Here is a 21,813-nt window from a genome sequence, read left to right on the forward strand (position 1 = left end):
CTGCTCATCAATGTACACTAGGGTGGATCTTAAATGACCTTTTTCTGATTTTCTTGAGTCTCACCCCCCAATTATGTTCCAATGTACAAAAAACTGCTTTGGTTAAAATTTGGTTGAATTTCAAGCATATTTAGAGGTAGCTCAATCAAGTCAAAGATTGTACATTTTATTGGTCAAAATCGAATTGCACTGCAGGCACATTTAAGTTATACATTACACATTATTCTTATACTAAGCACAGAAATTATATTTTTTAAGCTTACAAATCTAAACACAAATCTGATTAGTGATTACATGTTTGTCATGTCAAACCAGAATTAATGTATTGTAGGTAATAGCAAAGCAAAGAATGACAATTTGCAATTTTTCATTTAACGTGCACAATGACATGTCTATTGCACACTCTTCAATCATACTCACAACACACAACAAGTACACAGCCCCACTTCCTTGTTTACCCCCAAAACCCCCGAAAGTCACTGCAGTATAGCAATTCAGTAGTTACTGATCAATTAAAGTTTGTTTAAGGCTATCGGGATACTTGTGCCGATAGTCCTGCACAATTTGCAGCAAGTATTGGAGTTGGGACTCATCTTTAGTAATGAGACCACAATATTCTTGTATTAGGTCAACCCCACACTCTGCATGATCATTAACAACATTCATCGCCTTCACTACAGCCAGAGCTTCTTGGTAGTCCTCCCTGGGCTCCCACTCAAAGCACCTTGGAAAAAATCTTCAATGTTCTTCCTTGCAATTGTTCCAAGGTCAACAGTAATTCTCTTCATATGCCCCTGTTCACCATAAGTGATTGGAAAACTTTTGAGAAGCAGCTTTAGACACCTCAGCATTTATTGATGAACCGGATACCTCGCTGCTCGAGGTATCCGGTTCAGAGCTCCAGGAGCTACCCATCATGCCCGTTGGATGGCAAAGGTTATTTATTGTATGAAGATCTGGATGTTTCATGGCCAATTCACACTGACCTTCAGGGAAGAAAAAGCATGCATGGATTTGAGCATTTTTGCAGTTTGCAATTATGTGAAGGCATGGATGATGGCACCTGTTGCTGTCAGCGCTCCACTAAATTACTTGGCAGCTGTTAAAATCGTTGCTGGAATATTCATCAATAAATGCTGAGGTGTCTAAAGCTGCTTCTCAAAAGTGTTCCAATCACTTGTGGTATTTTGCTCCAGATTGTCGGACTTGCATTGTTTGACAGTCAAGTAAGCGCGCAAACGAAGAGGCTGATGGTGAGAGCCATGAAAGATGGAAATGAAGATCATGAACTGAGAATTACTGTTGACCTTGGAACAATTGCAAGGAAGAACATTGAAGTGCTTTTCAAAATGATGGATCTCCCAGATGACTTTCTTGACGTTGATCCCGATGAGTGGGAGCCCAGGGTGGACTACCAAGAAGCTCTGGCTGTAGTGAAGGCAATGAATGTTGTCAATGATCATGCAGAGCGTGGGGTTGACCTAATACAAGAATATTGTGGTCTCATTACTAAAGATGAGTCCCAACTCCAATACTTGCTGCAAATTGTGCAGAACCATCGGCACAAGTATCCCGATAGCCGTAAACAAACTTTAATTGATCAGTAACTACTGAATTGCTATACTGCAGTGACTTTCGGGGTTTTTGGGGGTAAACAAGGAAGTGGGGCTGTGTACTTGTTGTGTGTTGTGAGTATGATTGAAGAGTGTGCAATAAAGACATGTCATTGTGCACGTTAAATGAAAAATAGCAATTGTCATTCTTTGCTTTGCTATTTCCTACAATACATTAATTCTGGTTTGACATATGACAAACATGTAATCAGATTTGTGTTTAGATTTGTAAGCTTAAAAAATATAATTTCTGTGCTTAGTATAAGAATAATGTGTAATGTATAACTTAAATGTGCCTGCAGTGCAATTCGATTTTGACCAATAAAATGTACAATCTTTGACTTGATTGAGCTACCTCTAAATATGCTTGAAATTCAACCAAATTTTAACCAAAGCATTTTTTTGTACATTGGAACATAATTGGGGGGTGAGACTCAAGAAAATCTAAAAAAGGTAATTTAAGATCCACCCTAATGTACACAAGTAACAGTTGACTGAAGATCAAGTGTGCTCAGTCATCCTATGCCTGCTAAAAAAAAAGAATCAAGAATCAAATCATGTTCTTACTGCAACTCCATTATACGTCACACAAAACCCTTGAAGCCATCCTCCGAATCCTCTACTGTACTCTATCTCCCTGAGATATCTTCACCCGATGACTAGACTGAGACATCAATCACTTTCACACCTCAGCAGAACTGTTGTTGTTCTGAGAGGAATGTTGCATGTGGGCCACAGGATGAGCTTACACAATCATCAGTGTATTTTGGATTCATGTAAATTTGTGTTTTCACATATTTAACAACTTGAACCGTCAATACTTAATAAACTTGATCTTTCACTCTGTACTTTGTGTGCTCTTTTTTCCCCTCTACACCAAAGCTCTAGCCGAAAATAGCCGATCTACAAGCTCACACCGCCACGCCTGCAAGGCGTTATGAGCTTATAGTAGATCTGCTATTTTTGGAGTTCTCAGAATATGGACATTAAGGTGGTTAATATAAAAAAAGGAGAAAAAGGTTTCTATCACACAACGATTTGGAGGACCCCCAAAAGTAACTCTGAGGACCCCCTAGGCCCTAGGGGTCTGGACCCCCTGTTGAAGACCCCTGCTGTACAGTACAGTACAGTACAGTACACACAATGCCAGTGGGTACATATGTATAGTAGACCAGTGGTTCCCAAACCTTTTAACTCAAGAAACAAAAAAGAAATGAAGACATTTGCCTGGAACCCAAGCTATTGAAAACAGCCGATCTACAAGCTCATAACCTCATCGCGTTGTGAGCTTGTAGATCGGCTATTTTCTTAAACATTTGTTTTCTAATTTATTGAATGTCTTAGATTTTTCTTTGATTTCTTCATGAAATTACATTAAAAAAATCATGGTATTTGTTTTTTAATTCACGAACATTTTTGGGAATGTTTTTGAAAATATTCTGAAATAATAATAATTAAAAACAAAATGTAGGAAACAAAAAATAAAAGGGACCCATAAATATCTGTCTGCGACCCACAAATGGGTCCTACGATATATACCAGAGGTTCTCAAACTTTTACACATTTATATGTATTTGGCCGCGGACCCCCATCTGAAATCTTTATGTGACAGGGACCCCTATACGACATAGATTTGTGTGGGGGAAAAAAAATAGAGAAAATGTTCAAAATATCAGATGTACAAGCTCGCAGCTCACTGCTAATTTTGATATAAGCTTTGTACAGTATAAAATATGAATTAAGTGGTTAAAATGACTGTGACACTGCATTAAAAAAAATCCTGGGGACCCCCTGGAACAACCCCAAGGACCCCTGGGGGTTCCCAGACCACATACTGTACCTACAGTATACAGTGGGAGACAAAAACGGAAAGAAAGAGACGGGGGAGAGAGAGAGAGAGATTCTCAACATTATCAAGTGCACCTATTTTTCTTTTCATTTTTAAAGATAAAGGTCAGCTGAGCTTTTCTGGGACAATTCCGACGGGAGAGCGTAGCTTAGTTTGACCCCCTTTTTGTTTTGATCCGGCAGTTTTGGTGGCATTTTCGTAAAAGATGCCCTCACGGGCCACCCACAGTTTCCTTCCTGTGTGTCCCATTTGCTTTATGAGCACATACAGTAATTGAGCGTCATTTGACTGTTTTGAATGGCACTACTCCAATGACAGCAGTGTTTCGCTCACACTCACACACACACACACACACACACACACACACACACACACACACACACACACACACACACACACACACACACACACACACACACACACCACAGAGCCGGGAGGGACCCTTCAGCAGACTGTGATGAATCTCTTACAGCTGCCCCACACCCACCATGTCAGATCTCCACGCGATGCTCCAAGCAGGAGTGCGGGAGTGTTTGACTTGCACCATGACACTCCGCGAGCACATTTAGATAAAACAGTGAGGGAACGACAGGCCTTTTACATTTCCAATTCCAAATGTCAATAAGAGACTGCGACGCGCAGGGCACCCTTCCGCCTGCAAACACTTTGCTCTGTTTCAGGCCTATTTGTTTTCCCCCCCTCTCTTCTCTCTTGTCTCTCCCTCCCTCAGAAGCCTGTGGAATCTATTGCTAACATGAGCGTCCGTGGCTTACAGTAGCCTGCATCAGATAAAACAAATTGGCGTCAGACGGACCCGGGGTGAAATCCGGTATTACACTTTGGGTTTCGCCTTATCTGCCATGCTGTTTACCAAGGAACAGTCACATGGCCCGTCACCTGCGGCAGCTGTTATCACGGCGACCCAGGCGACAGGCGCGGAATGCTAGAGCAGTGGTTCTCAACCTGTGGGTCGCGGTCCCCACCAGATGATTAACTTAATGTGCAACATTGTTTTCTCACTCAACAGTAAGCAAACCAACATACATTTTAAGTGTATATAGAGCATTTATGCACATTTCTAAAGTGACAATTTAAGGACTTTTGAATACCTCTAAAATGACAAATTAAACATTGGCCAAATTGTCAAATATTAGAGGCAGAAATTATGAAAATAGACGATCTACATGCTCACAACGCCTTGCGTTGCGAGGCGTTGTGAGCATGTAGATCTGCTATTTTCACAATAGAACCGTGTTATACAAAAATGTAATTCCTCAACTCTTAGTGCTCGTCAGGGGGGCGCTTTACAATGTGCATTACATTCACCCATTCACTCACACATTCATACACCGGTGGCGGTGGAAATCATGCAAGGCACCAACCAGCTCACCAGGAGCAGCTAGGGGTTCAGTGTCTTGCCCAAGGACACTTCGACATGTAGACAGGAGGAGCCGGGATTTGTACCACCGACCCATGGATCATTGGCCAACCTGTTCTACCTCCTGAGCTACAGCTGCCCCTCCACTGGGGGGTCCCCAGTTCAAATATGATTATTTTGGGGGTCACAGCCTGACAAGATTGAGAATCACTGTGCTAGAGCAGCAGCTCCCAGGTCTATGACTATGTGTGTGTGGGGATGTGCACAACATGTGCGTGCATGAGCATCCACAAGCACGATGTATGGCCGTGTACTGAGTCCGGATCAAAAATGTGCCCGGGAGGACAGTCTGTATGGATGTGTGTGAGCGAGCGTGCGGGTGTCGATGTACCGTATGTGCACGAGCGAGCCATCATCTCCACCCCCCGGCAAGACCAATTACACAACATAAACAAAAGGGAGACACGGCGATAAATGTTTACACGTGATAATGATCACCTCTGCACAATTGGCAAGCAGCCATTAATCTGTCAGCGAGCGCAAGGTGAAGGTGTAGTGGTTCATTTATTCGCGAGATACTGGAGATGGCAAGCAGATGCTTCGTTGGTATGCATAAAAACAAAGAGGCTAGTCGCGGAATAGCTAAACGTTTGCATCGCAGTATGCGTTATAGCCTGGTTTATATAGTTTATTATATATTTAACCACTTGAACCATCAATACTTAATAAACTTGACCTTTCACTCTGTACTTAGCCTGCTCTTTTACCCCTCTACACCAAACCTCTTTGCCGAAAAAGCCGATCTACAAGTTCACAACACCTCGCAGCGCGAGGCGTTGTGAGCTTGTAGATCGGTGCCATGGCATTGGTCCGAGGGTTCATTAGTCCGAAGGTTCATTAGTCCGAATTTGTTAAGAATACTATGCCGAACTCTAACCCTAAGCCTAAACCTAACCTCAGTAACCCTAACTAAATTCGGACTAATGAACCTTCGGACTTATGGGCACTGGCAGTCCCCTAGTAGATCGGCTATTTTTGGCTAATGTTCTCAGAATATGGACACCAGGGTTCAATATAATATAAAAAAGGAGAAAAAGGTTTCTATCACACAAAGATTTGGAGGACCCCCTGTGGTAACTCTGAAGAACCCCTAGGACCCCCTGTTGAAGACCCCTGTTGTAGTTCATACTGATTGGTCCTATAATAAAAATCTAATCATGTGTATCTGGAGATCCACATGGGAACAACATGTGGATCTCAGTCTTCATGTAGCCAGCCTGTGACGGCAAGGTTTCAGCCTTATCAGAGCCCCATTGACTTACATTATAACATTTAAAACATGTGTGGCCTACTATCAGTGTGCAAACAAAGCTCGGCACAGACATACACGTGTGCAGGCGCACACGCACCCCACACACACACACACACACACACACACACACACACACACACACACACACACACACACACACACACACACACACACACACACACACACACACACACACACACACACACACACACACACACACACACACACACACACACACACACACACACACACACGCGCGCACGACATAATCGTCAATGTCGGGCAGAAACCTCGTATCTCCCAAGTTTCAAATGTGTATGTTTTTTCGCAAAGTAAAGCCCTGCTTCATCGTACAAGGCCGTCGCACAAAGGTAGTGAAGACAGCAGATCTACAAGCACACAACGCCTCGCACCGCGAGGTGTTGTGTGCTTGTGGATCATCAGTTTTCACTAGTTTAAATCATTTTTAAAATGATAAATGCAAGACGAAGAGTTTTGGACATACAAGGTTTCCACTCGACAACGACGCAATGAGACATAATGTTAGTGTCTCACCCTGTGGAAGGGGTCATGATGCAGCCACCACGGTCCACAGTCATCCTGCAGCCACAGCCTCGCTCGGGGGTGTCATGGTTCATGCCAAAGTTGTGTCCCAGCTCGTGGGCTAAGGTCACTGCAGCGCCCAGCGGGTTCTCCGAGTGATCCTGCAAATGAAGAAAAAAACAAAGATTAGGACTAGGAGGATAATGATTATTGCAACCATACTGTAGGTCACAGTTTAGTATTTGAACGGTCACAGCTTGTCCGTATGGATCTCTGTCTGTCTGTCACGCCTGACATTATGGTTCTATGGGTTTGTCGCTCTGACATCACCCTCTGGCTTCACTGTGATGTCACACTAATAGAATCCCGTTATGCCCATATATGGAGTTCCCTGATGTCATCTAACAGGACAGGACACATCGGCCACATACCACACTAACGGCTGGTTCTGCAGACAGGGGTCTCCATGTATGGGCATAAAAGGGTATGATGTCAGATGTCATAAACATCATAGGACTTTCACACAACGAATAACTGAGTAAGCATGTTTGGGCTCTCACAGCATATCTCCATATGTACATGGATCTCTCCATATATGGGTACCAGGGGTCTCCATATATGGGTAATAGGGGTGTAACGATATAGTAACTGTATCGAAATATCGTTTTTAACTTAAAGAATCGAAGTATATCGAAATGAAAACAGTTAAAATCGAATCGTATCGTTTTATTTTGTATCGTATCGAATCGGCAGTGCAAAGAATCGATTGTATCGATACTACCTACTTGTGCATTGTGTTTAGCATTTTTAAGAATAAAAAATTAAAAGGAGGGGTTTAATTACTTTTCCTTTCCATATAACTACACTGGTCTATTGATAAATGTGTGTAATCTCTGGGTTCATGTCAAGGTGCATGTTTGTCAATATACAATGTCCAGGTATTTGGCAGATAATCACTGTGTTAACTTATCTATATCCATAATAATACATGTTTCCCTTAAAATCCTGCACTATCCACACCTTTCACACAGATTTAATTTCTTTGCTAAATAGTTACTATATCGATTTTAAATTACTGAATCGAATCGTATCGTATCGCCATGAATGAACCAATATCGTCCATGTATCGTATCGTTAACCATGTATCGTGATATGTATCGAATCGCTATTAAAATGTATCGTTACACCCCTAATGGGTAACTGGTTCGAAATACATCACTGGCCATATGGCCAAGAATGTTGCCCTGAGGCGTCTTACTAGGAATAATACCAAAATATCGTATCGGGTGGAAACCTTGTATGTCCAAAACCGTTCGCTTTGTGTTCGTCATTTTAAAACTGGATTTGAAATAGTGAAAATAGCTCATCTAAAAGCACACAACACCTCGCAGCACAAGGATGTGTGTGCTTGTAGATCTGCTATTTTCACTAGTTTTGTGCAACAGTCTTGTAAGATGAAGTAGGGCTTTGCTTAAAACGTACACATTTGAAACTTGGAGATACAAGGTTTCTGCCCCGACAGTGACGATACACATATGTACATTGGTAGCAAGTTCTAGCAACTATCACGACATACGTAGTGGAACTCAAGCCGGTTTGCTCAACCTTTAAAAGCTTGCTCAAGGTTACAAAGTAATACGCTGCAGGTCTATATCTATATATATATATATATATATATATATATATATATATATATATATATATATATATATATATATATACATACATACATAAAACCAGTTCCAATAACTGTCAATCCAAACTGCACCCTTGCTGTTATTCAATTAGCCATTCTGCTCATGGAGACCAGACTCCATCACAAACGTGTCTGTCTTCTTTAGCCCCGCGGTCCCAAACACAGTTGCTGCTGCCGCTAGAAGCAGCTACTGCTGGGAACTTCCATCAACCTACAGCTCTACCACTGGCTGTTGGTCCGATAAGCCAGACGACTGCCCTTCACATGCTAGAAGGACACAGAGGAGGTAGGTTGAAATCGAAACGCTTAAAGCCCTTTTTATACTTTGCCCTTTTGAAAATAGCTGATCTACAAGTTCACAAAGATTTTTTAAACTTTACGCCGTATGACATGCCCATAATAGGAATGCCGGGGTTAAAGTGAATCGAAAAATACATTTTTCACACTATTAGAGCTTATCCGTGATAATCATAAGGGCATTCCTAACTAGAAAATAAACCATTTATGTGTATTTTTATATCAAAAGTCCATACAAGGCTAAATCTTAATTATTTCCTGTGAACAAAAACGTGCAAACGCGTGATGACATAGATGCGACTTTTTGAATATAAATGAACCTTTGATTACATTCACCTGTTTAATTCCCATTGCTGCGCATTCCTCCGCACACAGCTGTTTTTAATTATAGAGCTACTCCGTTTTTAATGTCATTCAGGATGACGTCAAGACTGTGTAGTGTTAGTCATTGTAAACTTAATCAGCACACTACAATATGTATCTGTAAATATTATAGGTTAGAATAATAAGCAACTTAGTAACAAACATTCTGCACAACTGGCCACTGGTCGTGTCCCTCTGCCTGCCGTCTACAGGCTAATGAAGTTACACCAAGCCCCTGGAACCTAGGGGGAGCTCTGAAGCGCCATGAACATTGTGGCCGTTTGAGGTACTGAGGTTGGGGCTTCTAACACGAACGCGCATTCTAGGCTTCTTTGTATTGGCTGCGCGTTCATCGCGGATAGTGCTTGTTCATGAATTGGGGCCCCAGCGCGTCCATGAACACAAACTATGACGCAGAATCCGTCACAGAAACCCCACTACGTCACATTTCTGAGGCGTTTCCAAACGCGGAAGTACGCTTCATGCGCTGGGTGAGCAACTCAATGCAAGTGGACGGGCAGGGATATCTGGTGTCCTCTCTATACTTATTATAACTCTATGAGCTACACAAACGAAAACATTACGCATCACGTGACCGTCCCATCGCCTGAAGGGCTGGTCCCTTCTGATTGATTCAGAAACACACTGGCTTGCGCTTCACACTGATACCTCAAAATAAAATGCCCCAAAAAGCCATTTCTTTTTTTTTTTTTTTTTTTTTTTTTGCAATTCTTTATTTAGGGAAAAATAATTACATCCTGTCACAAAATTCCATCTATATATAAATATATACACATGTATAACATTGGTAGAGGATGATTTTGTTTCTGAATAAAACTCTTCCTAAATTACCATCCATTTTCTTTTTTTACACACAAACATAAAAGGAAAATAAAATAAAATAAAATAAAAGTACGAGCTATTTACATTGAGGTCAGGGAAGCAGACATGAAAATGAAATGTCAGAAAAACCAAAGAGAACATTGTGGCTTTTTACCAGCTATGTCTTTGTGTTAGGGGGAAAAAAAAAAAAACATGCAAAAGATCTACATTTGAAAGTAAATACCTGCATAAAAGGAACAACATTTAGTTTCACCATGTTATACTAAAGCCAGACCCAGTCCTTATTGCATAACTAGCCCAGTCCGACCATAGTTTTAGGAATTTTTCCATTTGCAGGCGGAGTGAGAAGGTGATTTTCTCCATTATGTATATGTCATTCACTATATCCGCCCAATCCTCCTTTTTAAGAGGGTCGGGAAGTAGCCAGTGTCTGGTGATGTTTTTTTTTTGCAGGCAACCAGCAAAATATGGAACAGGTAGGTATTGAGATGACCATTGTGGAAGTCAGTTTTCCCAAGTATGAAGATGTCAAATTGAAACGGTATTTTCACCTTAAACACTTCCTCCAGTGCCTTGTGTATTTCTGTCCAGAAAGGCCTTATTACCGGGCAGTCCCAGAATATATGCCAGTGGTTGGCGTTTTGATTGCCACACCGTCTCCAACACGTTGCGTCCTCCCCTGCAAAATGTCTCTTCTGCTTTGGTGTGATAAAAAATCGAATCAAACATTTCCAACCAAATTCCCTCCACGAATGGGAGTTGGTACATTTCCATTGGGAATCAAAACAACCACCCCATTCCTCATTTGATATCTCAAAGTTACCTTCACTTTCCCACTTGTTTTTCACATATTCTGTTGAATAACCCTTTTTAGACATAAGTCCACTATACAATCTGGAAATTATACCTCTGTTGGGACCTGAGGAGTGAGCGTCAATAATTACTCTCAGAATAGGATCCTCCAAATCTAATGATGGCTTAACCTTTTGGTTAAAGTAATCTCGTAATTGCAGATACCTGAAAAAATCCTCCTTTTCCAAATTGTGTTTTCTTTTTAGTGTCTGGAAATCTCTTAGTTGACCTTTTTCAATTATTGAATAATATGTTGTTATTCCTTTAGACTGCCAGTGTTTAAATCTAGAATCTAATTGATTGGGTTTAAAATCAGGATCATATGCACACCATCTGATTATTTTGAGTATACTCCATAAACCATATTCATCTCTAACAGACTTCCAGACCTTTATTTGAAATTTTATCCAGGGATTTTTCTCTTTATCTATGAATTTAGATAGATCATTGTTGCCAAGCATTGCTTTAATTGGGGGATCCTTGATTAGTGACACCTCTATATCCTTCCATCTGGCATGGTACCCTGGGTTACATAGATTAATCAATGGTCTAATTTGGGAAGAGTAGTAGTAATCTTTGAGGCATGGTACAGCCATTCCACCCTTCTCTTTTGCTAATTGTAAAGTTTTGAACCTAACCCTAGGTTTTTTACCCTGCCAGATGAAGCGTGATATCATTTTATCCCATTCAGAGAATTGTTTTGTTGAGATTTCAACTGGAAGAGCCTGAAACAAAAACAGGAATCTTGGGAGAATGTTCATTTTAACAGTTTCAACTCTTTGCGTAAGGCTCATATAAGGATTGGAGTTCCACCTCTGAATATCGGATTTTATTTTCGCCAGCAGGGGACCATAATTTATTTTTTCCAATGTGGACATTTCTTTTGGTAGCAATATGCCCAAATATTTTAATGTGTTTTGTCCCCATTTCAAATTGAGTTTGTCTTGTAATTGTTTTGTTGGAGCATAGTTTAGGGTCAGAATCTGAGTCTTCTGAACGTTTAATTTATAGCCTGAGTATGTTCCAAAAGCGTCCAAAAGTTTAAACAGTTCAGGCAGTGACTCTGATGGTTGACTTAGATATATCAACACATCGTCTGCGAATAACGCCGATTTGTGTTGTTCCCCTTTAATAGAAATGCCTTTGATGTTATCCGACTGTCTAATCCATTGGGCCAATGGTTCTATGAAAATCGCGAAGAGTCCCGGACTCAGCCCACATCCCTGTTTTGTCCCACGTTTTAGCTCAATTTTATCCGATAGGTAACCATTTACCTTGACTCGGGCTACAGAGTTGTCATATAATGTGTTAATTCCTTTAATGAACACCTCATGGAACCCCATCTTCTCCAGAACCTTAAATAAGAAGCTCCAGGACACAGAATCGAAAGCCTTCTCGCAGTCTAGACTGACCAGAGCCGCCGGTATTTTATGCTCCTGTATGTGGCTAAGTATGTGTAACGAGCGTCTGATATTGTCGTGTGTAGTTCTTAAAGGGATAAAACCTGTCTGGCATGTCTGGCAGAGTGAGGAAATCACTGCCTCAACCCTCCTGGCAAGAATAGACGTATACAGTTTATAATCAGTGTTAAGGACCGAAATAGGTCTATATGCACCACAGTCCAATCTATCCTTACCCTCCTTAGGTATTACTGATATAGTAGCCTCCCTCCATGATGGAGGAATTTTACCTTTTATTAAAGCCTCATTAAAAACCTTAACTAGACTTTGGGTTAGCTCTGGTCTGAAGGTTTTGAACCAGTCGGAATTATACCCATCGGGTCCAGGTGTCTTATTCGCTTTCAACCTGGAGATGGCGGCATTTACCTCCTCTTCAGTTATTCTGGATACCATTTCATTACTTTGACCTTCAGTTAGGGTAGGTAAATCAAGTGAGTCCAAAAACTGTTCTATTTCTTGTCCTTCTTTTAAAGGTGGCTGTGTGTATAACTTTTTGTAAAACTTTTGAAAGGCTAGCTGTATGTCACTTTGTTTATATACAATGTTTTTGGAGTCAGGGTCTCTGATTTTGTAAATTGTATTATCCGCCTGTTGTTGTTTCAATTTTCTTGCCAGGAGTTTAGAGAATTTAGAACCACATTCATAATACCTTTGTTTTGTGAATATCATCTTTTTTTCTAATTCTTGTGTGTAACAAATGTTTATTTGAGTCCTAGTTTCTTTCAATTTTGAGATGAGTTCCTGAGTTTGCTCCTCCTTATGTTTTGTTTCAAGCTCCTTCAATTGTCTGTTTAATTCAATTAGCCTCACTTGTCTTTCCTTCTTTTTAGATGCACAATATGAAATGATTTTCCCGCGAAAAACACATTTCAACGTGTCCCAAACAATTTCTGGCCCGACCTCACCGTTATCATTTTCTTCTAGAAACTGTTTTATTTCTTCCCTTATCTGGGTTTTGAAAATTAAATTATTGAGAATGCTTGAGTTTAACCTCCAAAGTGTATTTCTAGGGCTACCCGACAGTTGCAGTGAGAGAGAAAGAGGGGCATGATCTGACAAATCTATGTTTCCTATTTCACAGTGTCGAACCCTGTGCCTATCTTTTTTGAAAATAAAAAAATAATCTATTCTAGAGTATAGGGAGTGGGGATGAGAGTAGTGAGTATAGTCCCGCCCTGTAGGGTAGAAGTCTCTCCAAAGATCTATAACTCCGAGCTCTGTCATAAGTACCTTAAATTTCCTATGTAGGGAGGTTTGAGTAAATTGTTTTGATGTGTCTGACCTTTGAAGCCTAATATTCCAATCTCCCCCGGCTATTACCAGGCCTGTGGTGTCTGTCATTAAATCTAGCATTTTCCTGTAAAAATTGAAATCACTGCCTGGGGGGGCATACACATTCAGTAGTGTGATTGGGATACCTTCAATCTTCCCAGAGATTAGTATGTATCTTCCTTCTTTATCTTTTATTTCGGAAATTAATTCAAAGGGAATTTTTTGAGAAAATAAAATAGCTACTCCTCTCCTGTGCCCCGTCCTATAGTATGAGTAATACACCTTGGAGAAACCCATTCTTTTCAACTTTTCATGTTCAATCGAGTTAAGATGAGTCTCTTGCAAAAATACAATTTGTGCGTTCTCCTTTTTCATTTTACTCAGGATCTTACTTCTCTTGGCCGGACTTAAAATTCCATTTACATTAAATGAGATTATTTTCAAGTCCTGATTATTAGCCATGGTTCCCCAAAAAGCCATTTCAGCTCGACTTTAAGGTTAACTTCTGCATAGGGAGGGAGAGAGAGAGATAATACTAGATGGAGAGAACGGATTAGATGGAAGGGAAAAACAATGGCTTTGAGCTGCATGACTTTTGTAAGGTGCTATATAAATGCATATTATTATTATTACTATATCATTATCCTTATTATTATTATTTTAATGGCATACAGATGGTGACAGAACCAATACAATGCTGTTGTAAGATGCAGAACAGCGATTGCGTACATTTAACCGCACGCATGCACGCACCACTGACTGACTGACTGACTCACTCACACAAACACCCACACAGCACCTAGAAATAGTGATGGGATACCTCAATGTTATTACACGCCTTAATTGTGAAAAAAGAAAAGAAAATAAAAAACACCAAAATGTTATTACTATCTCAGAGATTACCATCTCAGAGAAATAATATAGGTGAACACGTGATATATGATATACACAAGATTGGGTGACATTTCTGGCAATATGAACCTAGCATGAACCCAGGACATAGGCATGTACTAGGGATGGGACGATATGCGATATTATCGTTTATCGTGATAAGAAACACTCACGATTATCATATCGTGGACATTTAATTTATCGTGATCTCGTCCTCCGTCATGCACTGGGATCAATTCACACTTCATTTGCCGAGCTGCATACCCGGTACCACTTTTAGACCATCTATAATTGGTAAATGGTACTTATTATACATACTTGATACAGTCTTTTTTTCACTCTCTATCAGATGTCTTTGCCAAAAAATAGACGATCTACACGCTCACAACGCGTCACAACGTGACGCGTTGTGAGCTTGTAGATCTGCTATTTTTTGGCATATGTTCAACCCCAGGATAATGAATTTTGATTATCGCGATAACATCGTAAATTGCAATTTCTTTTGTCACAATAATCGTGATATGAAATGTTCATATCTTCCCATCCCTAGTATGTACACACTCCCACGTCATTCAATGCGCTCATGGTCTCTCCTCGACATCTCTTTCTTCGGAACACTCCTACACGGTCTCAGCTCCACCGCAGAGCTCTAAGTGTGGTCTCTCTCTGTGCTCCTCTGTGGAGCATTACGCGCATGAGAAGAATCACATGCTCCTTCCCAGCGGCGGGAGGGTCATGTGTCAGGGTCGACGTAAAGCAGAGCTATTTCTTTCTCTCTGCTGCTGATTACAGAGCTGCGTCGTGGGACCCACTTCCTGCCTTTTAGAAGAGGAAGGATGGGAAACGGCGTCTGGTGCCTCTGACTGTCATGATGTTTATGAGCGGTTTGGGGTGTGGGCGCCGTGCGCTCGTGGGCATGATGCGCACACATCTGTCTGCAGGGGTGTCACGCCAAATTCCGGGCCCTGGGTACAAAGGACTCACATGCGGGCCCCCTCCATGAATGTTCTTCATAGGGGGAGGGGGTTTAACCCATTTAGACTGGGAACGCATTACTACGCGTTATTTTGTGCTTTAACTATTGAAAAATAGCAGATATACAAGCTCGCAGCGCGGCACCGAGTGCTGCGCTCAGTGCGCTGCAAGCTTGTAGATCTGCTATTTTTTTGAAAAATCATTTTGTGAAATTCTTTGAATATTTCAAATCCTTCTAAGATTTTTTTTTTTAAACCTATGTTTCTATGTCAGAGGTGCTCAAACGTTTTCATGTGAAGGACCCCCAAAATGATTTGGCCACGGACCCCCATCTCGAAATATTTAGTTCCAGGGACCCCCCAAAAGCAAAATTAGAGTTACAAATGTGCGCTTAAAAAATACATATATTCAAAGATTTACACACATTTTAACAACTTTTCAAAAATAGCAGATCTACAAGCTCGCAGTGCGGCACAGAGTGCCGTGTGAGCTTGTATTTCTGCTATTTTACGATAGCTAAAGTATAAAATAAATAAGGCCCCTCCACCTCGGGCCCTAGTAACTCAGTCCCACTTCCCCCCCCCCCCCCCCCCCCCGTGTGACGCCCCTGTGTAAGTATGTGCCTATGTTTGCGCGTGTTTTCGACACAAAATGTATTTATACTCGCATGTGTATGTTTGCATAAGTGCATCTGTGTGCAATACATGTCCGACTCCTATCCTTACAAAGAGTGTAACCAGCAGGAATGGATTGGTTTGTGGCACACCACAGCTCCCCTCCCCACCCACCCACCCACCCACCCACCCACCTACTCTCTAGCCACAAGCCAGCGGTGATGGTGAGAACATGATAGGGATCATGGAGATCAAGGGAGCCTTGTATGGTCTTTGGGAAACATGGGATATCATTTCCAGCCTCGTGCTCGAGACCGCTGCTGCGCCTCATTCTCTCACCAAACGTGATGGCGTCACGTGTGCTCGCGGTTTGGTTTGATTTTACAACTTAAGCCAGGCAGCCCCACACATCATCTGGATTAGCAGAAGTTGACGTGACAGCATTTTTTTTTTACCCCCTTTGAACTTGGCGTCCATATTTTCGTCTAACCCTAGTAAAACATTTAAATTTTTTGTGTCATAATTATTTTATTTTTATTTTTAATTGCTAAATCTACAAATTAACAACCCGTCACACTGCGATGACGATCTATATAAATTCACAATGCCATGATGCGTTGTGAGCTTGTAGATCGCCTATGTTCGCTATTCGTCAAAACAGTGGTTCTCAACCTTTTCAGGTCGCAACCCCCCAAATAATCATATTTTAAGTGGGGACATTTTGTACAACACGGTTCTATTGTGAAAATAGCAGATCTACATGTAGATCGTCTATTTTCACAATTTCTGCCACTAATATTTGAAATTTAAAAAGTCCTTAAATTGTCACACAAGAAATGTGCAGAATCAGATACCCTCTATACACTTAAACTTTATGTTGGTTTGTTTACTGTTGAGTGAGAAAACAATGTTGCACATTAAGTTATTCATCTGGGGAACCCCCAAAATAATTTGGGGACCCCCCTGGGGGTCAAAGTGGTTGAGAACCACTGCATCAAACCATGGAGTACATAGGGCTTAAGTGGTTAAATGTGTCAGTGCTGTAAATATGCAGGCATACTAACTGTGAAATTGCGTAGGTACATATGGACCCAATAAAAGTCTTAGAGTTGATAATAACATGGTGGCGTACGATATTAGAGGCGGTTCATATGATCTGGCGGCTCTATAAGCCGATGTGTGGCCCTTTAAACTTGCTCCAAGCCAGCTGCAATCTGTAAGTAATGGGGAAGACAAACATCTGTGAATACCGTGCTAGAGCCATGGCCAGAGGAAAAATCTATTTAATGGGTAAATACATGTTTTGGCTGCTTCTTTACTGTATTGGGCTGATAAGCCCCTGGTGATTTGGCACGGTTGTCAAGCGGCACCGTATGCAGTGAAACCCACCGCGCATTTAATCGATGGGTGTGTATTAAAACTCGTACCGGTGTGAGCATGGTTGTGTGCGAACAATAGATTTTAGCGCACGCTATATAGGAGTCGACATAAGCAATTTATTGCATCTCATAAAAATGTTAATATAGAATTGTTTAGACTCGGTGCCCTGTGATGATTTACCTCCACACCACACACAGCCTTCCCCACCCGCAGGAGAGTCCACTCACTACAAACCTTCAGACGACCTTAAACATGGTGTATGTACGTACGTGTCTGTGGGCACGGCAGATATGTTCACATTATGTCACGGTGCAGTAGGGCATTCACCAAATATTCGAATATTCGAAATATCAAAGTCACTATTCGACGTTGTTCACCGAAGTCGAATATTCGCTGATTTTTTTTTTTTTTGTATTGTTTTCTCTTTAAAATGTGTATAGTTTATAAAGCTTGGCGAGATAGGAAGTCATAAGAATGAGTTGTCAATGCCCCTGGTGGATGAATTTGTTGCTCTATATATATATGCTCTATACCAGGGGTTCTCAAACCTTTTTAGGCCGTGACCCCCAAAATAAACATAATTTGAACTGGGGACCCCCACCCAGACAAGCACTTGGAATTGTAGGTATTACATTTAATGTGACTCGGTTCCGCAGAAAAATATTGTTTACAAAGTTCACCTCTTGCTTACTTAATATTTAACAGTTTGGCCAGTCCTATCCAATATTCGACTATTCGAATACTTTGAGGTCGAATAATTCGAATACTAAAAATCACTATTCGTGAATGCCCTACGGTGCGGTGTGTGGGACTTCTCAGTTAAAAGGTGGGAGGCAGGCACGTGCAGTCGTGCACACATAGACATCAAAGGGGGCTAGGCTTGAGCCCCTGCCCTTTTATCAGTCTGTCAAAAGAGCTCTCTCAAGACCATGAATGCGGTTTTTACTTTTAGCTTGGAGGTCTGCTATTTTCGATATTTTCACCAAAAGGCCCTTTTAGAAATGTCAGCCCCTGCCTCTCTAACATTCTCTGCATGTCACTGGGTGAGAGCATAAGGAGGTCCTGGGAGTGGCAGCCGTGGAAGTTAAGTCCCTCATGTTTACAGTCATCGCTTCCCCGAGGACACTTCATAAACGCCCTCACACCCGACAATGAACACCTTCCCTGCGCTAAAACATCAGTCTGGACTGTGTTAGCGTGCGGGCCCCTGAACAATGTCTGCACTGATACCATCAGACTGTGGAGAGGAAGAGTGGGCGGGGCAGGACCGGGTGCGGTTGTGCGCTACATACCCATGAGTGGCGGACAAGGTACTCAAGTCCGGTGAGTCAAAGTAGAGACACTCACTGATCAAAATATTAGTCCATTAGTGAAAGTTGCTCGGTCAAATTTACTCCAGTTTCAAGTACTGGAGTACTGTACGTGTACTGTACAGTACTGTACTGAAGTATTCAAAAGTACAAATTGCAATACAGTACATTTTCTTTTTAATGCCAATGCTTTGCTCTATTAAAATGTTTTCCCAAGAAACATATTAATGTATTTATATATATATATATACACACACACACACACACACACACACACACACACACACACACACACACACACACACACACACACACACACACACACACACACACACACACACACACACACACACACACACACACACACACACACACACACACACACACGGCAGTGTGTCGTCATGGCATCAGGCACAAATAATACTGGCACATATCAGCACATGGGCACATGGGCATATACAGATGTCTTCAGGGACCTCCATTTTTGGGCATAAAAGGGACAAGGACTGCCAGGTACAGAGGTCTCCGTATATATAGAAAAGGGCTGACGGATACAGAGATCTCCATATACAGTATGGGCATATCAGTCAGGCCAGCGCAACGTAGGAGTGATAGGGCCGCATATTGGCCCGAACCTCTAGTACAGAAAATGTTCACTATATCTGAAATAGGGCTAAAGTGGTCATAATGTACTTTTTCTCTTCCTAGAAATGTACCGGTAGAAGTACAATATTTGTCTATGAAATGAAGTGAAAGTCAGAAGTATCAAAAAATACAAATACTAAAGTGAAGTACAGATACTCAAAACATTCACACAAGTACAGTAGTGAAGTAAATGGACTTCATTACTGTCCCCCACTCTGGTCGTGCGCTACTTACCATGACGATGCCCCCGGACTGTTCCACTGTGCACATGCTCATGATGGGCGCCATGCCAATTGTGGTGCCCTGGAAGTAAACTCCACTGAGGAAATGACAGAGGACAAAGAGTCAGGGCGAGGAACAGAACGAATATGTGCCAAGGTGAAAAGCAGTGGGGATTTATGTGTCCGTTTGTCTGTCTGTATGCCCACATATGTTTCCTTGTTGCAACGAGTGATTTCCACCTGATAAGCTGAGCATTGTCGTGAGGTTTCTGGGGCAGCAGCTTGACTTTCCTCCAGTCCAGGAACTCGTGCAGGGTGGTGAAGGGATCTTGGGTGATGGGGCACTTGTCAACGTCGCTCCACACCTCGAGGCCAACCAGGGCCACGCGAATGTTGAGGGACCTGTAGAACTACAGTAGACATCAGAGTGAGAACAGAAATTAGTGTCAATGGAAGGGCCCTCCCATTCATAAACAGTAAAATGCTCAGTGTTAATTTTACCATTGGTAAGTCAGCAGTGTTGATTTTAACTATTGTAGTTTTAGTCATAGTTGCATTTAGTTTTAGACATATTTTAGTCATCTGAAACGTTTTACTTTTAGTCTAGTTTTAGTCAACTAAATATAAGATTTTAGTCGACGAGATCTACAGTTGATTTTGTCGAGTAAAATGTATTTTGGCAGGTCTTAAGGTCTTTGCACACTGCTGCGTTTTTCGGGCCGAATATCGGAGTGAATTTCGGAGTGCGTGAATAAAAAAATCAACCTCACGTTATGTCAATCACGTTTGCACACTGCCGCCCGTTTCGTATTTATTTTCGGACCAGCGTTGATTTTTTCCGATTTTCGCAGCTGTTGCACTGAGTCCCTTGCTCTCTCTCTCTTTCCTCTCTCTCTCCCTGGCTTTTGGATTTCGGATTTCCAAAACGCAACGAAAACACGCAGTGCAGTGTGCAACCACCTTTACACTTGGTTGCATGCTGAAAATAGCCGGTCTACAAGCTCACACCACCCAAGCGCAACCAAACATAAAATTACTTATCTTAGATCTACTGTATGTCTTCTCCACAAGTCCCTCCCTAAAACATTTACGTTTTTATTTGTTGACGATTGTTGTTGTCAATATATTTAGTCTTAGTTTTAGTCATCATAGCTTAGTTTTTATTTAGTTCTTATTTCATTTTTGTCAGTGAAAAAGGGTAGTCGACGAACATTTTTCGTCATAGAAATCAACACTGTAACTCTTTGACGTTGAGCCGTCAATGCTCATGTGAAAGTGAAAACTCCCAGCCCTTGCTGTTTTAGTTTTTCAGCTCACTGATTAACACCCATGGAGCCAAATTCGTTCAGTAACGAGATACGGCCACTGGAGGTCGCTGTGCCAAAAATCAGTTGTCTCGTTGAGGAACGAGACAAAGGGTTAACTGTGCAGCGTGCAGCTGCGCGCATGTTGTGTTCCCTGTGAAAGACCCAGGTCCATACGTCATAACGTGGCTCGCACAGAAACAAAATGGAGCATCTAGGCTGCATACACTTCCATTCTATGCTGAAACATAAAAAGGGCTTTATCTCTGAATAAGGTGCAAAGAACGCCAGAGAAGCAGAGATCTGATTGTTTTCACAGCGACACTTTAACGCGATGGTCGACCCCGGTTTGGATTTTAGTTTCGCGAGCGTTTGTAAACAAATGGATTTTCTTCCTCAATTGACAGCGGACACACACGTGCACACGCACAAAGCTTCCGAGGCTCTTCAAAATAAAGCGTAAGTGAACGGCGGCACCAGCAACCGCTAGAAATGTTAGAAACTTTGGCTTCCATTGTGTTAACATCAACATTTTTTCTGCCCTCCCGGAATGCCTTTTCAATTGTAGTAGAACAGGCTTGTTAATGAATCTGTTAAATTACGCTACTCCTGAGTGGGGTGAATAACGTGGATTCTATACAAAGACCTTTTAATTATGCTCACAAGGGGAGTGCATTAGTCTGTCATGTCTACAGAAGACCCATGCTCGCTGATAATTGGCCTTCTGAATGTACATCACTGCCTGTATATTAATGTCCTACCTAGTCGGACATTAATACATCACACAGGTCATCCCATTAATCTCCGCTGTCAGCACCATTTCTATTTTAGAAACGTGATTTATCCCTCCTGTGCAAAGGGAAGAGGGATTTTTTACCTTGTCGACGTAATTGGCTATCTCTGCCAGTCTCTGTTTCACCTTCTCCAGGTCCTTCCCCTGTTTCTGAAACTGAACACACAACACTCAGGTCAGCTATGGTACGCACGCACGCGCA

The 21,813-nt window shown here is 41.7% G+C and overlaps 1 protein-coding gene across 1 annotated transcript in view; it reads right to left on the reverse strand.

Annotated features, from left to right (window-relative positions):
* Nucleotides 1–21,813, reverse strand: part of adam12b (ADAM metallopeptidase domain 12b) — a gene marked incomplete at both ends in the record, with an annotated part of 157,014 nt that overhangs the window by 54,254 nt on the left and 80,947 nt on the right. Inside the window, 4 exons of the mRNA XM_080740712.1 lie at nt 6,708–6,856; nt 19,528–19,612; nt 19,755–19,924; nt 21,696–21,767. Of these exons, the coding sequence (XP_080596838.1) occupies nt 6,708–6,856; nt 19,528–19,612; nt 19,755–19,924; nt 21,696–21,767 (476 nt within the window). The remainder of the gene's footprint in view (nt 1–6,707; nt 6,857–19,527; nt 19,613–19,754; nt 19,925–21,695; nt 21,768–21,813) is intronic.

Source organism: Nannobrachium achirus (assembly GCF_963921795.1).
Source record: "Nannobrachium achirus genome assembly, chromosome: 13".
Lineage (NCBI taxonomy): Eukaryota > Metazoa > Chordata > Actinopteri > Myctophiformes > Myctophidae > Nannobrachium > Nannobrachium achirus.